The sequence below is a fragment of the Leucopleurus acutus genome, assembly GCF_964270905.1.
Source record: "Leucopleurus acutus genome assembly, chromosome: 12".
In the NCBI taxonomy this organism is placed as follows: domain Eukaryota; kingdom Metazoa; phylum Chordata; class Mammalia; order Artiodactyla; family Delphinidae; genus Leucopleurus; species Leucopleurus acutus.
Genome location: NC_139154.1, coordinates 18,863,732 through 18,883,192, shown reverse-complemented (window position 1 = coordinate 18,883,192; position 19,461 = coordinate 18,863,732). Strand labels below are relative to the sequence as shown.

The 19,461-nt window shown below is 43.1% G+C and overlaps 1 protein-coding gene across 1 annotated transcript in view; it reads left to right on the top strand.

Moving 5' to 3' along the window:
• Positions 1 to 19,461, top strand: part of CRACDL (CRACD like) — a gene marked incomplete at its 3' end in the record, with an annotated part of 64,393 nt that overhangs the window by 16,906 nt on the left and 28,026 nt on the right. The window contains exons 2-6 of the mRNA XM_082851613.1: positions 363 to 442; positions 9,028 to 9,196; positions 10,578 to 10,637; positions 16,079 to 16,214; positions 16,565 to 16,729. Coding sequence (XP_082707739.1) covers positions 363 to 442; positions 9,028 to 9,196; positions 10,578 to 10,637; positions 16,079 to 16,214; positions 16,565 to 16,729 — 610 coding nt within the window. The remainder of the gene's footprint in view (positions 1 to 362; positions 443 to 9,027; positions 9,197 to 10,577; positions 10,638 to 16,078; positions 16,215 to 16,564; positions 16,730 to 19,461) is intronic.

The window sequence follows — 19,461 nt, the reverse complement described above, 5'->3', positions numbered from 1 at the left end:
TACATTAAAACGTTCCATAGTTAGTCATTCTTGGTTGGTGGGATAATGGGTGATTTTCATTCTATCTTCCAAACTTTCTACAGTGAACAAGAGAAAAACCTAATTTCTGAAAATTTTTTTTTTTCAAAGAAAGGAATGAAATCTGCATTGTGTAAATCGGTGAAGCATTTTCCATTAAATGGCTCTGGTCAGTGATTAGATAAATGCTGATGTGGTTACTAATCTTGGACATGTTTTTGGCCTCTACTGACCTGGAATCTGTCTTTGCCAGGGACATGGGCAAGAGGCAGTCACCACCATTTCAGTCACTGATAACTTCTGTTAGACTTGCTCCTCTAACATGACTTTCTATCTGATTTTAGTGAGCCGGACATGATTTCCACGAGGGTGATGGACCTTAAGCTTCGGGAGGCCGCGGAAGGCCTTGGGGAGGACAGCACAGGTAAGGCCCTTACTTCCCCTGTGCTGGGCGGAGCTCTTGTTGCGTTGTAGGGTTGAGAGAGGGGCTGCTAGAGCCAGGGCTTTAGGTTCTCTACGTGGAGTGTGGGTTCAGTTCACAGTGTGTTCAGACACATGTGGCTGGAGAGCACGTCCAGACTGTTGGCGGCCACCCGGGGGCAGTGCTCCTTGGCTTCTCTGTCAGACACGGCAGCGGGGGTGGGGGTGGATTACTCATTTTCCTCCTTCCTGGAGGTGAACATGTCCCAAAGTTTGGTTGACTCGAAAGCAAAGGAAGTGAGATGCAATGGAATCATTTATCATCCAGGAACATCCAAAAGTTTCATCGGGACGTCGGGCAGAGTATTGGATGGTCTAATCATCCAGAAGAAATAATGATATCAAGAGAGAGCCTTTGAGTCCTCTTTTATGGCTTTTATCCTCCTTCAGGAGACCTTTATTGCACTTTCTACTGAGCTAAATTCCAAGCGCATCAATCATCATCTCATAACGCATTCCAAGAGTTACCCAGTTATGCAGTTAGTTTACTGTTATCCATAGATTGCTCTGTATGTCTGTATAGAGTTGTAAAACTGACATTAGAAAACGTTAATCTCCCCACATGTGCTTTTTTCCGATTTTTACTCACCTTATTTTGGTGACAGAGTTCTCCGTCTCTCTCTCTTGTTTTAAGTCAAAGTGCTAATAGTGATTGTCTTTGAGGTAGTTCAGGGGAACAGCTTCCAATAATATTAAATCCTAGCGCTTATCTCTTAGCTTCAGATACTAATTTCATCATTAGAGACTTTATTTCATATATTACAGATAGATTTTCCTTATTATTGCATATTAGGACTACTTTTCCTCTGTCACATTTCAGTAGATGCGCTGGTAATTGTCTTTTCAACAAATGGTGCTAAAGCAATTGGACATTCATATGTAAAAAAAATGAACTTTGAGAGTTCAAAGTTTATTTGAACTCAAGTGAGTATAGAAAAATTAATTTAAAATATATCATAGTCATAAATGTAATACTATAAACGCTTTAAAAGAAAATATAGGAGAAAATATTTATGACCAAGGATTAGATAAGAGTTCATAGATATGACAACTCAGTCCCTAAAAGAAAAAGTCGATAAATTGGACTTTATCAAAATTTAAAACTTTCGCTCTGTAAGAGACACTGTTAAGAAAATGAGAAGTCAAATCACAGACTGGGAGAAAATATTTGCAAATCACATTTGACAAGAACACTCAAAATTCGACAGTAAGAAAACTAACAACCCAATTAAAAATAGTCAAAGGGTTTTTAAAGATGCTTTACTTAAGAAGATACACAGGGCTTCCCTGGTGGCGCAGTGGTTGAGAGTCTGCCTGCCGATGCAGGGGACACAGGTTCGTGCCCCGGTCTGGGAAGATCCCACATGCCGCGGAGCGGCTGGGCCCGTGAGCCATGGCCGCTGAGCCTGCGCGTCCGGAGCCTGTACTCCGCAATGGGAGAGGCCACAACAGTGAGAGGCCCGCGTACCGCAAAAAAAAAAAAAAAAAAGAAGATACACAGATGTCAAAAAAGCACATGAAAAGGTGCTCAACACCAATAGTCATTAGTTAATGCAAATTAAAACTACACCGAGATACCGCTATACACCTATTAGAATGGCAGAACAAAAACAGAAACAAGTGCTGGTGAGGATGCAGAGCAACTGGAACTCTCATATATGGCTGATGAAAATGCAAATGGTACAGCCACTTTGGAAAGTATTTTAGCAGTTTCTTATAAAATTAAATACACACTTAGTCTATGAGCCACCAATCCCACTCCTAGGTATTTACATAAGAGAAGTGAAACCTTATGTTTACACAAAAACCTATAACAATTTTCATTTTGTTTACCACTTTGTTTCTATCTATACAATGGAACAGTACTCAGCAATAATAAGGAACAAGCTATTGATTGAGGTAACAACATGGATGAATCTCTAATGCATGGTGGTAAGTGAAAAAAAGCCAGAATCAAGAGGATACATACTGTCTGAATCACTCTATATGACATTCTGGAAAAGGCAAAACTATAAGAACAGAGAAGATATCAGTGCTCTCCAGGGGTTAAAGGTAGGGGAAGGGTTTGACTACAAAAGACAGCACAACGATGATGTATCTTGATTTTGGTGGTGATTATTCAACTCTGTATACACCAAAAAGAGTCAATTTTACTGAAGTAAATTTTAAAACAACTTTTAAATGAGGTACCAGATTTGAAAAACAATCAAGTGGATTTTTTAGAAATAAGTAAAACTATTACAATTAAAAATTAAGTGGATGAGTTTTAATAGCAGATTATATCAGCTCGAGAGAGAGCACAAGAAAGTATACAGAATGTATCACAGAGTGGTAAAAAGAAGGAAAATACAGAAAGAGAACAGGAAGCATAGAGATAAGTGAAAGGGTGTAACATGCATTTGAGCACAGTCTCAGGAGAGGAGAGAATAGCTGAGAATTTTCTGGAATTGACTTAAAAAAAAAAACACAAAAGACGCCCCGGTCCACAGATTTAAGAAACTGAATGAATCCCAAAAAGGATAAATAAAAGGAAATCCAGCTGTGATTAAAAATCTTCCAACAAAGAAAAGCCCAGGACCAGATGGCTTCACAGGCGAATTCTATCAAACATTTAGAGAAGAGCTAACACCTATCCTTCTCAAACTCTTCCAAAATATAGCAGAGGGAGGAACACTCCCAAACTCCTTCTACGAGGCCACCATCACCTTGATACCAAAACCAGACAAGGATGTCACAAAGAAAGAAAACTACAGGCCAATATCACTGATGAACATAGATGCAAAAATCCTCAACAAAATACTAGCAAACAGAATCCAACAGCACATTAAAAAGATCATACACCATGATCAAGTGGGGTTTATTCCAGGAATGCAAGGATTCTTCAATATACGCAAATCTATCAATGTGATAAACCATATTAACAAACTGAAGGAGAAAAACCATATGATCATCTCAATAGATGCAGAGAAAGCTTTTGACAAAATTCAACACCCATTTATGATAAAAACCCTGCAGAAAGTAGGCATAGAGGGAACTTTCCTCAACATAATAAAGGCCATATATGACAAGCCCACAGCAAACATCATCCTCAATGGTGAAAAACTGAAAGCATTTCCACTAAGATCAGGAACAAGACAAGGTTGCCCACTCTCACCACTCTTATTCAACATAGTTTTGGAAGTTTTAGCCACAGCAATCAGAGAAGAAAAGGAAATAAAAGGAATCCAAATCGGAAAAGAAGAAGTAAAGCTGTCACTGTTTGCAGATGACATGATCCTGTACATAGAGAACCCTAAAGATGCTACCAGAAAACTACTAGAGCTAATCGTTGAATTTGGTAAAGTGGCAGGATACAAAATTAATGCACAGAAATCGCTGGCATTCCTATATACTAATGATGAAAAATCTGAAAGTGAAATCAAGAAAACACTCCCATTTACCATTGCAACAAAAAGAATAAAATATCTAGGAATAAACCTACCTAAGGAGACAAAAGATCTGTATGCAGAAAATTATAAGACACTGATGAAAGAAATTAAAGATGATACAAATAGATGGAGAGATATACCATGTTCTTGGATTGGAAGAATCAACATTGTGAAAATGACTCTACTACCGAAAGCAATCTATAGATTCAATGCAATCCCTATCAAACTACCACTGGCATTTTTCACAGAACTAGAACAAAAAATTTCGCAATTTGTATGGAAACACAAAAGACCCCAAATAGCCAAAGCAATCTTGAGAACGAAAGAAGGAACTGGAGGAATCAGGCTCCCAGACTTCAGACTATACTACAAAGCTACAGTTATCAAGACAGTATGGTACTGGCACAAAAACAGAAAGATCAATGGAACAGGATAGAAAGCCCAGAGATAAACCCACGCACATATGGTCACCTTATCTTTGACAAAGGAGGCAGAAATGTACAGTGGAGAAAGGACAGCCTATTCAATAAGTGGTGCTGGGAAAACTGGACAGCTACATGTAAAAGTATGAAATTAGATCACTCCCTAACACCGTACACAAAAATAAGCTCAAAATGGATTAAAGACCTAAATGTAAGGCCAGAAACTATCAAACTCTTAGAGGAAAACATAGGCAGAACACTCTATGACATAAATCACAGCAAGGTCCTTTTTGACCCACCTCCTAGAGAAATGGAAATAAAAACAAGAGTAAACAAATGGGACCTAATGAAACTTAAAAGCTTTTGCGCAGCAAAGGAAACCATAAAGAAGACCAAAAGACAGCCCTCAGAATGGGAGAAAATATTTGCAAATGAAGCAACTGACAAAGGATTGATCTCCAAAATTTATAAGCAGCTCATGCAGCTTAATAACAAAAAACCAAACAACCCAATCCAAAAATGGGCAGAAGACCTAAATAGACATTTCTCCAAAGAAGATATACAGAGTGCCAACAAACACATGAAAGAATGCTCAACATCACTAATCATGAGAGAAATGCAAATCAAAACTACAATGAGATATCATCTCACACCAGTCAGAATGGCCATCATCAAAAAATCTAGAAACAATAAATGCTGGAGAGGGTGTGGAGAAAAGGGAACCCTCTTGCACTGTTGGTGGGAATGTAAATTGATACAGCCACTGTGGAGAACAGTATGGAGGTTCCTTAAAAAGCTACAAATAGAACTACCATATGACCCAGCAATCCCACTACTGGGCATATACCCTGAGAAAACCATAATTCAAAAAGAGTCATGTACCAAAATGTTCATTGCAGCTCTATTTACAATAGCCCAGAGATGGAAACAACCTAAGTGTCCATCATCGGATGAATGGATAAAGAAGATGTGGCACATATATACAATGGAATATTACTCAGCCATAAAAAGAGACGAAATTGAGCTATTTGTAATGAGGTGGATAGACCTAGAGTCTGTCATACAGAGTGAAGTAAGTCAGAAAGAGAGAGACAAATACCGTATGCTAACACATATATATGGAATTTAAAAAAAAAAAATGTCATGAAAAACCTAGGGGTGAAACAGGAATAAAGACACAGACTTACTAGAGAATGGACTTGAGGCTATGGGGAGGGGGAAGGGTAAATGGTGACAAAGCGATAAAGAGGCATGCACATATATACACTACCAAACGTAAGGTAGATAGCTAGTGGGAAGCAGCCGCATAGCACAGGGAGATCAGCTCGGTGCTTTGTGACCACCTGGAGGGGTGGGATAGGGAGGGTGGGAGGGAGGGAGACGCAAGCGGGAAGAGATATGGGAATATATGTATATATATATAACTGATTCATTTTGTTGTGAAGCTGAAACTAACATACCATTGTAAAGCAATTATACTCCAATAAAGATGTTAAAAAAAAAAAAAAAAAAGGAAATCCACATCGAATGAAAATGTAGAAAACCAAAGACAAAAATGAAAAAATCTTAAAGTTAGTCTGAGGAAAAAAGATTACCTTCGAAGGAACAAAAAACTGACTTCCTGACCACACGACAGAAGCCGCAACACAGTGAAATAATGTCTTAATATTACTGAAAGCATAACTTAGAAAAAATAACTGCCAACCTAGAATGTTAAACCTACGAATACGATATTTTAGGAATGAAGGAGAAATAAGGACATTTTCAGGTAAACAAAAACTGAGTTTGTCACCAGGAGACCCTCAGATTCTAAAGGAATCTCCCTTCAGGTGGAAGGAAAATCATCCTTGATGGAGGATTTAGACACAGGAAGGAATGATAAGCAAAGAAAATGAGAAGCAAGCAAACACATCTAAATGAACATGGAATAATATCTTTTGGGTTTTTAAAGATCAGAATGAAAACAATAGGGCATAAACATAGGATTAAAGTATTCTAACTTTCTTGTTTTGTCCCTTAATAGAATGTGGGGTATAATTTCTAGGGTAACCCGTGAAAGAACAGAGGTAAAAGGCAAAGTTTACAAACTGGAAGTGGGAAGATAATGGAATCATTTTTTAAAGTCAGTTAGTCCGGAAGACAGCAAGAAAGGAGATTAAGAAAAACCACAGAGATGGTAGACTTGTTTTTATTAACATATCAGTAATTAGAATAAAGGTCAGTAGCTAGTTACATTAATTGTGTGGTGCAAGGAAGATCCCGTGTGGTGCAAGGAAGATCCAGTGTGCCACAACTAAGTCCTGGTACAGCCAAATAAATAAATAAACAAATATTTTTAAAAAGAAGAAAAAACATGTAGATGCAGCTAAAACAGATTTAGAAGGAAATGCATTGCCTTAAATGTGTGTATTATAAAAACAGAAAGTCTAAAAATTGATTAGCCAAGTATTCATCTCAAGAAGTTTAAAAAGATAGCAAAGTAAACCTGAAGAAAGTAGGAGGAAGGAAGGAAAAACTAGACCAGAAATTAGTCCAGTAAAAAAATAAACATTCAGTAGAGAGAATGAACAAAGCCAAACTTTATTTAAGGCAAAGGAAATTGACATACCTCTTGTGTAATTGATCCAGGAAAAAAGAAGGGACAGATAATAGCAGGGCTGAGAAAAGGGGGCTTTATTATAGATAGTACAGATGCTAAGATAATAAGAGGATATTAACAACTATATGCCAGTGCATTTGAAAATGTGGGAGATAAAGACAAATTTCTAGAAAAATGAAACAATAAAACAAATTCAAGAAATAGAAAACCCGAATAGTTCCTATATCCATTAAAGAAATTGAATGAAAAAGCCTAGCAGCCTAACAGATATAACACAAACGGGCCTCCAGTGGATGGCCAACTAATTATGGCAAATCAAACAAGTGTTCAGCGGCTGTACTCTGGGTGTTGGTAGCCACTTGCTTTAATCCCGAAGGAGCCTCTTTGACTGTAAAGGATCGTGAGGCTGCATGTTTGTGCAGACCTTCAGGGGTGCGTACCCATTTGTCAACTAGGCAAAGGCCAGATGGTGTCCTGGCAGACGCAAAAAACTCTGAAGGGGCTTTCCAAATAATAAGCTCTCTTTGAGACCAATCAGTTGACAACATAAACGTTTTGAGATTATAAAGGTAAGGAAACTCCCACTGTAAGTTAAGAAAACTTGGCTGTAGAACTCATTTCCTTTTGGGCAGGGATCTGCTCCACCTAAGGTCATATAGGTACTCCAACTATAGAGTAATCCTAAGAAATTCTCCACATTAAGGCAAGATCATGTAAACTTCCCAAGGGGGGCATGAACATAAACCAAATATAAAGATCCTGGTGCTTTAAAAAGGAATTCAGGGACTTCTCTGGTGGCGCAGTGGCTAAGAATCTGCCTACCAATGCAGGGGATACAGGTTCGAGCCCTGGTCCAGGAAGGTCCCACATGCCGTGGAGCAACTAAGCCCGTGCGCCACAACTACTGAGCCCGTGCACCACAACTACTGAGCCCGCATGCCACAACTACTGAAGCCCGCATGCCTAGAGCCCGTGCTTTGCAACAAGAGAAGCCACTGCAGTGAGAAGCCCGCGCACCGCAACGAAGAGTAGCCCCTGCTTGCTGCAACTAGAAAAAGCCTGGGCACAGCAATGAAGACCCAACGCAGCCAAAAATAAATAAATAAATAAAAGTAAATTTATAAAAAAAGGAATTCAGCTTACAGAATGATTTACTTATCCAACAAATCAATTGTTAGCAAATTTTCAGGTTATATTAGACAGCAGCCTGGTAACCTGTGATGTTCCATCCTTCTGTTGTTAGTTCTCAGATTCAGAAGGAAAGGAATGGACTTTGCTGAGCTGCCGAAATCATGGGCACTTGAGGATTTTTTAAAAATTTATTTTATTGAAGTATAGTTGATTTACAATGTTGTGTTAGTTTCTGCGGTACAGCAAAGTGATTCAGTTATATATACATATATATATATATGTGTATTAGCACTTGAGGATTATTTTGGAAAATAAGTTGGGTTATCATTTACGGGCTTTACCTCATCAGGAATTTTTGCTTTTGACTATTTTTATTTTAGGGATTAAAATCTGATTTCATTTATACAGTGGAATATTACTTAGCAATTTAGAAAAAGAGGAAGAATGCAAAATGCACGCATCACCATGCAAAGTGTCAAAAGCGGTATATGGAGGGAAAGAAGCCACACACAAGAGTATATGCTGTATGATTCTACTCATACAGGATGTGCCGTATGAATTCAAGAATGGGCAAAACAAATGTATGGCAATAGAAATAAAAAGCATGGTTGCATCAAAAAAATTAACTCTTTAGGAATAAATTGAACCAAGGAAGTGAAAGATATGTTAAAAAAGTGTTGATTTCAAGTAAGAGGGAAGTTGCTTGTGCCTTGGTTCTGTGATCATGCTCCAAAGCTTTCTTGGCTGTTTTATTCAATGTCCAAAATAGACAGAAATCAAGGTGTTTTCAGGTGTGCAAAACTGGTATGCTGTGCGCGTCACAACCTTCCGTGTGGTAAAAGGACTTTTCAGGAGCGAATAATTGATGCACGGACAGAAATCTTACTTTCCTTCTCGTGCACATCTCATACGTGTCTGGTAAATACTCACATGCATTCTTTTTGCATAGGAAAGAAAAAGTCCAAATTCAAAACGTTTAAGAAGTTCTTTGGGAAGAAGAAGAGAAAGGAATCTCCTTCTTCCACAGGAAGTAGCACCTGGAAACAAAGCCAGGCAAAGAATGAGGTCATTGCCATCGAGTCAGGGCCAGTGGGCTACGACTCAGAGGATGAGCTTGAGTAAGTTGCCTTTTCCATCCTTCAGGCTTGTGTGTTCGAAGGGGCAGGAGGGGCCACAGGAGGACCCCAATACTTGGGCTAGTTGTCGAGGTAACTTGGTGGGTTTCTGAGCTTACTTTCCTCCTAGGTAATTCCACTGGAGGTTCTTCCATAGATATGGTGTTTTCTGTCTTTTCGTACATAGGGATGGAAAAAGTTGGAGCGGGGGGGTAGGGGAACATTATCAGGTACCCGCTATGTGCCAGGTGTGTATATACTAAAAGTCTAGGGCTTCCCTGGTGGCGCAGTGGTTGAGAGTCCGCCTGCTGATGCAGGGGACACGGGTTCGTGCCCCGGTTCGGGAAGATCCCACATGCCGCGGAGCGGCTGGGCCCGTGAGCCATGGCCGCTGAGCCTGCGCGTCCGCAACCGGAGAGGCCACAACAGTGAGAGGCCTGCGTACAGCAAAAAATAAATAACTAAATTAAAAAGTCTACATAACTATGAAAGAGGAGGTAAGAAATACCATTTTATAAATGAACAAACCAAGCTTTAGAGAAATTTCGGAAAATTTGCCCAATGTCCTACAGCTGAAAGTAGCAAGATTAGGAAGTAATCCCTCATTTAATTTGACTTAAAACTCTTTTGAGGACCTGGATACTATACCAGAAAAATACATCTCTCTAAGCCTGAGTCCTCAGTAACCCAATAAGAAAATTTTCCACTGGAGAGAGAGAGAGGAGTAGGGGGAAGGCTTCTTGCTGTTCAGTCTTAGAAAAATCATCCAAAAATATTGTTAGGAAGAACAGCAACCCATATTTCAATAGGTATGAAATACGGGGAAGTCTAGGGAAGAAATCTGTATTTTTGTAACTTGTACTTCATCAGAATATAGTTATAATACATATGCTTTGGTTATTCCGGCAGTTATTTCTGTGAGTAAAAGGGAAAAAACAAAAACAAAACCAGATCTGTTGCCATGCCAGGTTTTGTTTCTTTTAAACAACATGGGCTCCTTAATTTGAGGATAAGGCATAATGACCCTGGGATTGGGAGACAGACCGTGCTGAGCTGGGGTCCTGTCCCCTCCTTCCTCACCAGTCTCCTTGCCTGTTTCTAAAGGAGTAGAAATTACACTGACCGCTTGGTGGCGCCAAACGACTAAAGAGAGATTTGAGCTTTGTCTTTCAGGTTGTTTTTTTTTTCTGGTGCTGGCTGGGAATAGGAGGCACCCACATGGGACCTTGTGAAGAGTGGAGAGGACGGGCTATACACGCATTTTTAAGGCAGCTCCAAACTCTTGGGGAGCAAGACATTATCGTATAGAACTAATTGCTCACTGTTACATGTCTTCACTGGGCCAGCCCCAGGGACATTGTAACACTTGCCTCTACCCACCCAGTCTCTCGACCAGAACACTCAGCGGCCCCTCCAGCCAAGGAATAAGAACACAGCAGGAGGGGTGAGCTGGGCTGAAATGACCTGTCCACTTGTCCGTCATCTGTCACCAGAGCCCATGGAGAGTGGGGACGGTGCCCCTTTCATCTTTATATTCTCAGCACCTGGCAGGGGCGGGTCTTCAGTTACTGGTGAAAGTTTGCTAGAGTGATGCTAGGAACGGAAGCTTGGGGTGGAGTTATGATGACACCCGGGAAGTGCAAATAATGTCCTTAGAGAACAGCGCAGAGGTGAGACAAGAGCATTCTCTCTTTTTCCCAGCTTTATTGAGAGATCATTGACATATAATGTTATGGGAGTTTTAAGGTGTACAACGTGTTGATTTAATACGCTTACATGCTGCCACATGATTACCACCATAACATTAACTAGTACCTGCATCATGTCACCTAATTACCGTTTCTTTATTGTGGTGAGAACACTTAAGATCTACTCTCGTAGCAATTTTCAAGTATATAATACAGTATGATTAACTATAACCACTGTGCTGTAGATCCCCAGAACTTACTCATCTTATAGTTGGAAGTTTTTACCCTTTGACCAACTTGTCCCCATTTCCCCCACCCCCCAGCCCCTGGTAACCACCTTTCTACTCTGTTTCTATGAGTTCGGCTTTTTTAGATTCCACATGGAAGTGAGGTCATAGAGTATTTTTCGTTCTCTGTCTGATCTCACTCAGCATGATTCCCTCAAGGTCCATCCATGTTGTTGAAAATGGCAGGATGTCCTCCTTTCTCATGACTAAATAATATGCCGTTGCATATATGTCCCACGTCTTCTTTATCCATCACCCATTGATGGACACTTCTGTTGTTTCCATGTTTTGGCTATTGTGAATCATGCTGCGATGAACATGGGACTGCAGATATCTCTTCAACATCCTGTTTTCATTTCCTTCAGATAAATACCCAGAAGCAAGATTGCTGGATCATATGGTAGTTCTATTTTTCATTTTTTTGAGGAACCTCCATACTGTTCTCCATAGCGACGCCCCAACTTACATTCCCACCAACAGTGCAAAAGGGTTCCCTTTTCTCCACATCCTCGATACCACTTATCTCCTGTCATTTTTGTAAAAGCCCTTCTAACAGATCTGAAGCTTTGTCTCCTGTTTTTGATTTGCATTTCTTTGATGATTAGTGGTGTTGAGCTCCTTTTCATGTACCTGTTGGCCGTCTGTTGTCTTCTTTGGAGAAATGTCTATTTAGATCTTCTCATTTTTTAATTGGATTGGGTTTTTGCTGTTGAGTTGTATGAGTCCTTTAAATATTTTGGATATTAACCCCTTACCAGATATAGATTTGCAAATATTTTCTCCCATTCTGTAAATTGCCTTATCATTTTGTTGATGGTTCCCTTTGCTGTGCTGAAGCTTTTTTTTTTATTATTGAAGTATAGTTGATTTACAGTATTGTGCCACAGAAGCTTTTTAATTTGATGTAGTCCCACTTGTTTATTTATTTATTTATTTTTTGCGGTACGCGGGCCTCTCACTGTCATGGCCTCTCCCGTTGCGGAGCACAGCCTGCGGATGCGCAGGCCCAGCGGCCACGGCTCACGGGCCCAGCCGCTCCGCGGCATGTGGGACCCTCCCGGACCGGGGCACGAACCCGCGTCCCCTGCATCGGCAGAAGGACTCTCAACCACTGCGCCACCAGGGAAGCCCCCACTTGTTTATATTTGCTTTTGTTGCCATTGCTTTTGGTGTCAAATCCAAAAAGTCATTGCCAAGAGCAATGTCAAAGAGCTTACTCCCTATGTTTTCTTCTAGGAGTTTTACGGTTTCAGGTCTTATGTTCAAGTCTTTAATCCATTTTGATTTTTGTGTATGGTATAAGATAGTGGTCCAGTTTCATTCTTTTGCATGGGGCTGTCCAAGTTTTCCCAACACTATTTATTGAAGAGACTGTCCTTTCCCCATGATATATTCTTGGTTCCTGCGTCATAGAGTAATTGACGGTATAAGAGACAAAAATTTAAAGGTACTCTTTAGCCTCTTTGAAGAGTCCGTGAGCCTTCTAGACTCTGTAGCAACTTGTCATCCATCACCATGGGCAGAAATGTCCACTTACCAAGGTACATTAAGGCTGACACACCACATGAAACCCTGTGGGTTTAAGAAGTTGATGCCCATTTACTGTGTCGGTGGGGTTATGCTTCTTGAGTCTCTTGATCTATAACAATTTTCCTTCACCCTTCCTGCTTTGTTTCATGTCACTGATCAAATGGAGAATATCCCACAATCGGGATTTGCTTGCTTTTGGTATGATTGGACTCATGTCTGTATTCTCTGCATTTCTTGTAGAATGATAGCTGGATCTCGATATTTAATTAGATTTAGATTCAAGACGGTCCTGGATACTTCCTGTCACATCTCATCCCAAGGCACATGCTTTCTGTTTGTCCCACTTCTGGTGATGCTGAGACTGAGCGGTGGGTTCAGGGGGTCTCTCTCAGTGTGATCCATCCACGAACCTTCACCTGATGGTTTTTACACCTGCTGCTGATCATTACTAGATCCATTATTTCGTTGTAAAATGGCGGTTTTTCTAATTCGATCGTTCGTTCTGCATATGTGCTAGCTAGCATTCGTCTATGCAGAAGACCTTTCCTTCATCCACTCCTTGGTTGCTCTGAAATACAAGTGGTACAGGAAAAGCAGGGTAATGCTTGGTTCTCTTTTTATCCATCTACCTTCAGAGTAATGACCTGGTACCCTAGCAAACTTCCAAAACTGAGTGATGAGTTTTCTTTTTTTCTTTTCTTTTTTTTCTTGACTATCATTGTGAATGCATGGATTTTTATATATTTGATGTGCCCTAACCCATGACAGTCTCTGTTCCTTTTTATGCTCGCACTGTCCCATCCTATTCTACTGAGAGTCACTTCAGATTAGCTCCTGGTTCTTTTGACATGACCCCATTTGTCTCTGGAAGGTTCTTTGCTTTCTTGCATGATGAGAAATCCCAAGTTAGTTTGTACATTTCCTGCCGTAGACCTGTAATCAGCCATTTCCTTTTAGTGTGAAATGGTTTTTAGCGACCACAGTCTGCCTGCCAGGGCTGATGGTTGTTAGTTGGTTGTCATTGCTTCTAGACCTTTCCAGTAGATGTAGCTAGGAAATATGTTTTTTTAAGAGAAAAATAAATCATTAATTCACTGGTATTTCCAGTTCAAATTTATTTAGACAGACTTGTTGCTTCTTTGATTCTTTGTTTGAATTCACTTTTCTCTTTTACTGGAAATCTTGGTTCCTAATGATACTAACAAAATTATTTATTTTCTTCATCATTTAATGTACTTATAATAATTTCATTTCCCCCTTTCCCACCCGGAGGTTACATACTATAAAGATTGTTCTGCACTGTTTTTTTTAACCAATATTGCTACTAAGACTACCAAGTACAATTTGCTGTCTTTGTGCTTTTTGTTCTTAGAATTTATCCTATTACAGATGTAGAGTCAAAAGTCACTTGGATGTCAAGTTAAAGTCATTTGAAATCATTCTTTTCTCTGTGTTTATGCTGACAACCTGATACAAAATTAGACTTGTTTCCTTCTGTTTGTTTTCTAGTTTTAGAGGCTGATTTCCCTTTTTGTTTGATTTTGTCTTCTAACGATGCAAAATGTTTTCATAGTTTCAAAGACAACATTGTAAGTATAATTAGAAACCTTGGTACCCTGAGTCTCGTCTTGTTCTATCCTTCCCCTTAAAGGAGACTTTTTTTTTTTTTCGCGGTATGCGGGCCTCTCACTGCTGTGGCCTCTCCCGTTGCGGAGCACAGGCTCCGGACGTGCAGGCTCAGCGGCCATGGCTCACGGGCCTAGCCGCTCTGCAGCATGTGGGATCTTCCCGGACCGGGGCACAAACCCGTGTCCCCTGCATCTGCAGGCGGACTCTCAACCACTGCGCCACCAGGGAAGCCCTAAAGGAGGCTATTTTTATTCATTGGTTCCTTATCTTTCTATTTTTATTTTTTAAAAATATATGCGAACACACATATGTTTGTATGTGTTCATACCCCCTTTCCCACACAGAGCTAACACAGCACTGTCTGCACTCCGTTTTTATTTTTCACTTATTAGAGTCTGGTGCTACCTGCACACAGGGTTGCCCCTCACCCCTTTGGTCAGCTACAGAGCCTCTAGTATATCACGTCCCATAGTTTATTCAGGTACCTGCTGAGGGACATGTGGGCTGTTTCCAGTCTTTTGCATCTATAAATGATGCTGTAGTCAATGGCCTTGAGCATATAGCATTTTGTATCTTTGCAGCGGCCTTTTCACACTGTCTTGAATTCTAGTTACACCCAGAGTGGAGGTGTTTGGGCAGTGATTATGGTTTCCAGAGGGCGTGGCCATGGGCTGCCCGCTGTGGGAGGGCAGCCCAGGTGTGCATATGATCTTTGTGACAACAGCTGCCATTAGCAGGAGGCCCTCCTGGTTCTTTCACTCGGCCTCACTCTCTCCCAGAAATGTGAGGACATTTGTGAACTGTGGGTTCCCCACTTGCAAACTTACTCTAGCGGCTGGAAGGAAGCTAGAAAACATCACTAACCAACATGGGGCGGGGTCACACCCAGGAGTCCCTAATGCCTCACAAAGGACAGGATGCCCAGGGCTGGGGTGGGGGAAGGGCTGTTGGTGCAGAAGGTGGCAGCGTCTTCGGACAGGCTTTCCTTCCTTCATCATCGTGTCTCAGTCACCTCCTTCCACCTATTGTTCAGGCCGCCAGCGCCACTAGGAAAATCTGACGATAACTCCCACATCCTCTTAGCACGTTTTGTGAATGTTCTGTGGGTTCAGTTCCAAATTGGAGCCTTGAGCTCGGGGCTGGGGAAGGGGCTGGGATGGTGATGCCAGAAGGGGCCGCCATCTCCACCCCAGGACCTTGGCACACAGGCTGGGTTGCACAGATCACATCAGGTAATGAGATGAGGATGTGGCTTTGCACATCGCAATTCTTTTCAAACCCAGCCGTGGACGTGTGTGTTTTGGACCACGTTGTAAGGATGCCTCCGTCTGGCAAGCCCTCAGCCTGCTGTGCAAACACGGTCTCCAGCCCACCGAGGGGCTGCATGTTTGCCCACAAGGAAAGACCTCACCCTCCCTGGGCACCCAGGACAGTCTGCACAGCCTGCCAGCCAGCCCAGGACCCCTGCCAGCCCTTCCTCTCTGCAGGCCTGCTGTCCTAGACCTCACACCTCGTCAGACCTTGGTTTTTCCCTTAACGAAAAGAATTCACATAACCTTCAGATCTGTTAGAAAAATCCCTATCTCTACAAAGCTCCTAATAATTGACCGTGGTATTTGACAGGATGAACCAAAGTCGTAAGCAGTTAAAAAAAAATAAATGCAGCTGAAGGCTTGTTGTAGCATGTGCCCTTAGCCCCATCCCAAGCCCCCCGGGACCAGCCGAGTGTCACAGTGCTTCTTTCGTCCTAGGGAGTCAAGGGGCACGCTGGGCAGCCGGGCCCTCTCACACGACAGTATTTTCATTCCTGAGTCGGGACAGGACCCTCCTCGGCCGGTGCGGGTCTTTTCCCAAGAAAATGTGTGTGACCGGATTAAAGCTTTGCAGGTAAACTTTTCCCCGTGGCGACACTGGGTACGTATGTCAGGTAGGCATTGGGCAGTCTTAAGATGATTTCTGCTGGGTTTACTTGATCTATTTTAAAGCCCAATTGCATGCACGTCACAGCTCTCCCAAGACTCACCCAGTTAGTTACAATTGGACCATACCTCATTCTCAGTTATAACCACTCATTTTCAAGATGACAGCGGCAGAGCTGGTGGCAGACTCGCAGTTCAGTTCCCTGCCCCAGGCAAGGGTGCTGAAAATATCTCTTGAATGAATGAATTGCAGTGGGAGCATTCGTTGAGAAAAGTTGCTGACAAAAACAACAGCAAATGTTCTTTATTCCGATCTAGTTAAAAATACAGTGTAATGTGAAAATGGGGCTGCCACCTCCTCCGGGGAGCCTTCCGGCCAGGCGGGGAGATGATGCTGGCATGAGCTCTGAGGACGACGGTCTGCCCAGGAGCCCCCCAGAGATGTCCTTGCTGCACGACATCGGCCCCGGCACCACCATAAAGGCAAGTGTAGCGTGCACCACCTCGACTCCATCCGCGCCTGCCACATAGGGCTGTCGGGGACTCCGGTGGCCCCTATGTGTGTTCCCCTTAGACTCCCGTGCTGGGTCGTGCTCCGTGCAGCCAGGAGGGATTCTAGCCAGGTCACTGGAACCCACTGTCAGGCCTTGGACTGTATTTGTTTTCATTCTTTGAGCAGAAATTCAGGTCTCTTTAGGAGATATGGTTTGGGGAACATTTTCCATGGTGGATAGAGGGCTGATACAATCAACCCTATACCTCGTTTTTCCTGTCTGAGCAGATGACCAGACCGGGCATCTCATCTAAAAGAAGGAAAACGGCTTTGAATCTGTTTTCTGTCATCATGACATTTGGCTGGAGGGAGAAGGGAGTGGTAACATATATGACTTAGTCTAGGCTCCTGCATCTGAGTTTGGGACTCTGAGAACTTGTTAGCTTAGGGGTAGAAATGTGAGGCGTGGCGCTGGTAGACAGGGCAACAGGGAAAGTTTGACAAGCAGGAGAGGTGTCTCTGACCTCAGCAGGGCGGGGAACTGATCCCAGAAGTCCCCCACCCCCTTTGGAATCCAGGAGGAAGAATTGAACTTTTTTGTGTGTATACCAGCGGTCCCCAACCTTTGTGGCACCGGGGACTGGTTTCATGGAAGACAGTTTTTCCACGGACCGGGGCCGAGGAGGGGGATGTGGCGGGGTAGGGGAAGCGGGGGATAGTTCCAGTGGTAGTGTGCGCGATGGGGAACAGCAAATGGAGCTTCACTCGGCCACCCGCTGCCACTCGCCTCCTGCTGTGTGGCCCGGTTCCTAACTGGCCTTGGACCGGTACCGATCCGCGACCGGGTTGGGGTTGGAGACCCCTAGTATAAACAACATAGCTCGTGGTGCTGCCATTTTGAGCCCATACAGTGAGCTCAGTGATAAAATCCGTATCATTTATGTTACATGAGTACATAAGTGATGAAACAGCTGATCATTTCCCCCTTGTAGACAAGCCTTGCTGTGGGGTGGATGAAGTTGGAGTCATCCGTGTTACGACCCGTGACGTATATAGCCACACCCCTGCCCTGTGTGTCCTTGGAGGGTCCCTGTGCCCTGGTCGAGGGCCATCCTCGGGCAAGTCCTGCAGGTTCCGTGCTGCTCTGAAATATATTCAGCCGTCACTTCCACTTGGACGTTCAGAAGCCCCCCTGCAAAGGCAGGAGGAGGAGTATTTACCTGACTTGTTTGCCGTTGTGGGTTCCCAGAGCCCCACGGATAAAGGCAGAGGAAGAGCTGTGGTGTAGCTGAGAGTGAACACGCCCAGGGTGCGGGTTTCTGCACAGAAGGCCAGAGAATGCCTCTCTCCAGAATTCTGCCCTAGGGTCAACCTGTCCCTGCTTTCTCTGCGAGCGGGTCAGAGGGCAGTAGGGCACCCACACCTGCTCTCCCACCTCGAGGAGGAAGCAGAGAAGACAAGGAGGAAGATTTGGCCCATTGCCTGGACTCCAAGCCCACCCTGCACCCCTTAGCACCTTAAAATACTGGAGGGGCAAGTGGACAGTCTGATGGCCGTGTTAAGGTGTCATCACCACGTGACGCACGCATCTCGGCAGCTCAGTGGCCACAGCCTCAGGAGTGGATGTGACTGTGTGTGTTTCAGGCTGCGTGGCTGGGGGGATGTGTCTGGCGAGCCATTGTTGACTGACTCACCCTCCTTCCACCCCACAGTCCTCTGACTCTCCCGGCGTCGTGGTTCTCTGTGTTTAGCTGGGACAGACGGTACAGGAGAGTGGGTAGCTTCTAAATCTGTTAAGGATTAAGGAGTGAGCCCAGCTCCCAAACCCGCAAAGCACTGTGATGCACAAATCCCACAGTCCGCTGACTGGGAGCCACTCATACTGGGCAGGGCTGACCTTGTCCTTTTCAACACCCCTCCTTTGGTAGTGATGTCATCTTAAAAAAACGTTCTGAGAATTTATCAAGTATTGGGTAGTAAGAACAATCCACTAGCTTCATCGGAAACCAAAATTTGAGCCTTTAAGACTTAAAAACTATCATGTTTATCATCATGGTTTTTGAAGACACAGTGATCATATGTTGTGCCTTGATAGTTTTCTGGGCCCAGGGGGCCGATCGAGAGGGGGAGACAAAGCACCCTTTAAAATGCCTTTATGTAACACATGCTATTTGATGTGATGGCACGTTAAACCCCAAAAGGATGGGACTGCAGGCTGTTGGGTTTTTTCCTGTGTGACGCCTTACACGGGCCCACATGCTTGACAGAGAACTTAATGAAGATTATTACGAAGAAAGGTCTTCGTTAACAAGTATTTGATGACACTGCCAAGGTGACATTTTCTGACGGGATGAGTTTTTCAGGAAATACACGGAATTATTTTTAAAATCTCATTACCACGTGAGGTAGCGAGTGAGGAAACCTCTTTAGTGATGTTTAAGGTAGAATTACATCTAAGAGGTCCTAATCTAGGTTTCCGACCATGAAGTAGGAAACAAGGGGTCGAGGTGGCAAACTGGCAGGTCTGATTTGCTCTGGGTGACAAGGAAAGACAACAGGGGAGACGGTACAGCTCTGATGGCAAAAGAAGGCGAGGCCTCCTGCTGTGGGTGAGGCCGCGGGTTGGATCCCTCACCTCTGGGTCTGTGTCCTCGGGGGACCTGGGAGACAATTGAATGGGATCAGGGAGGTCAGTGCCTGCCCTGCTTCCCCCAGCCTGCCC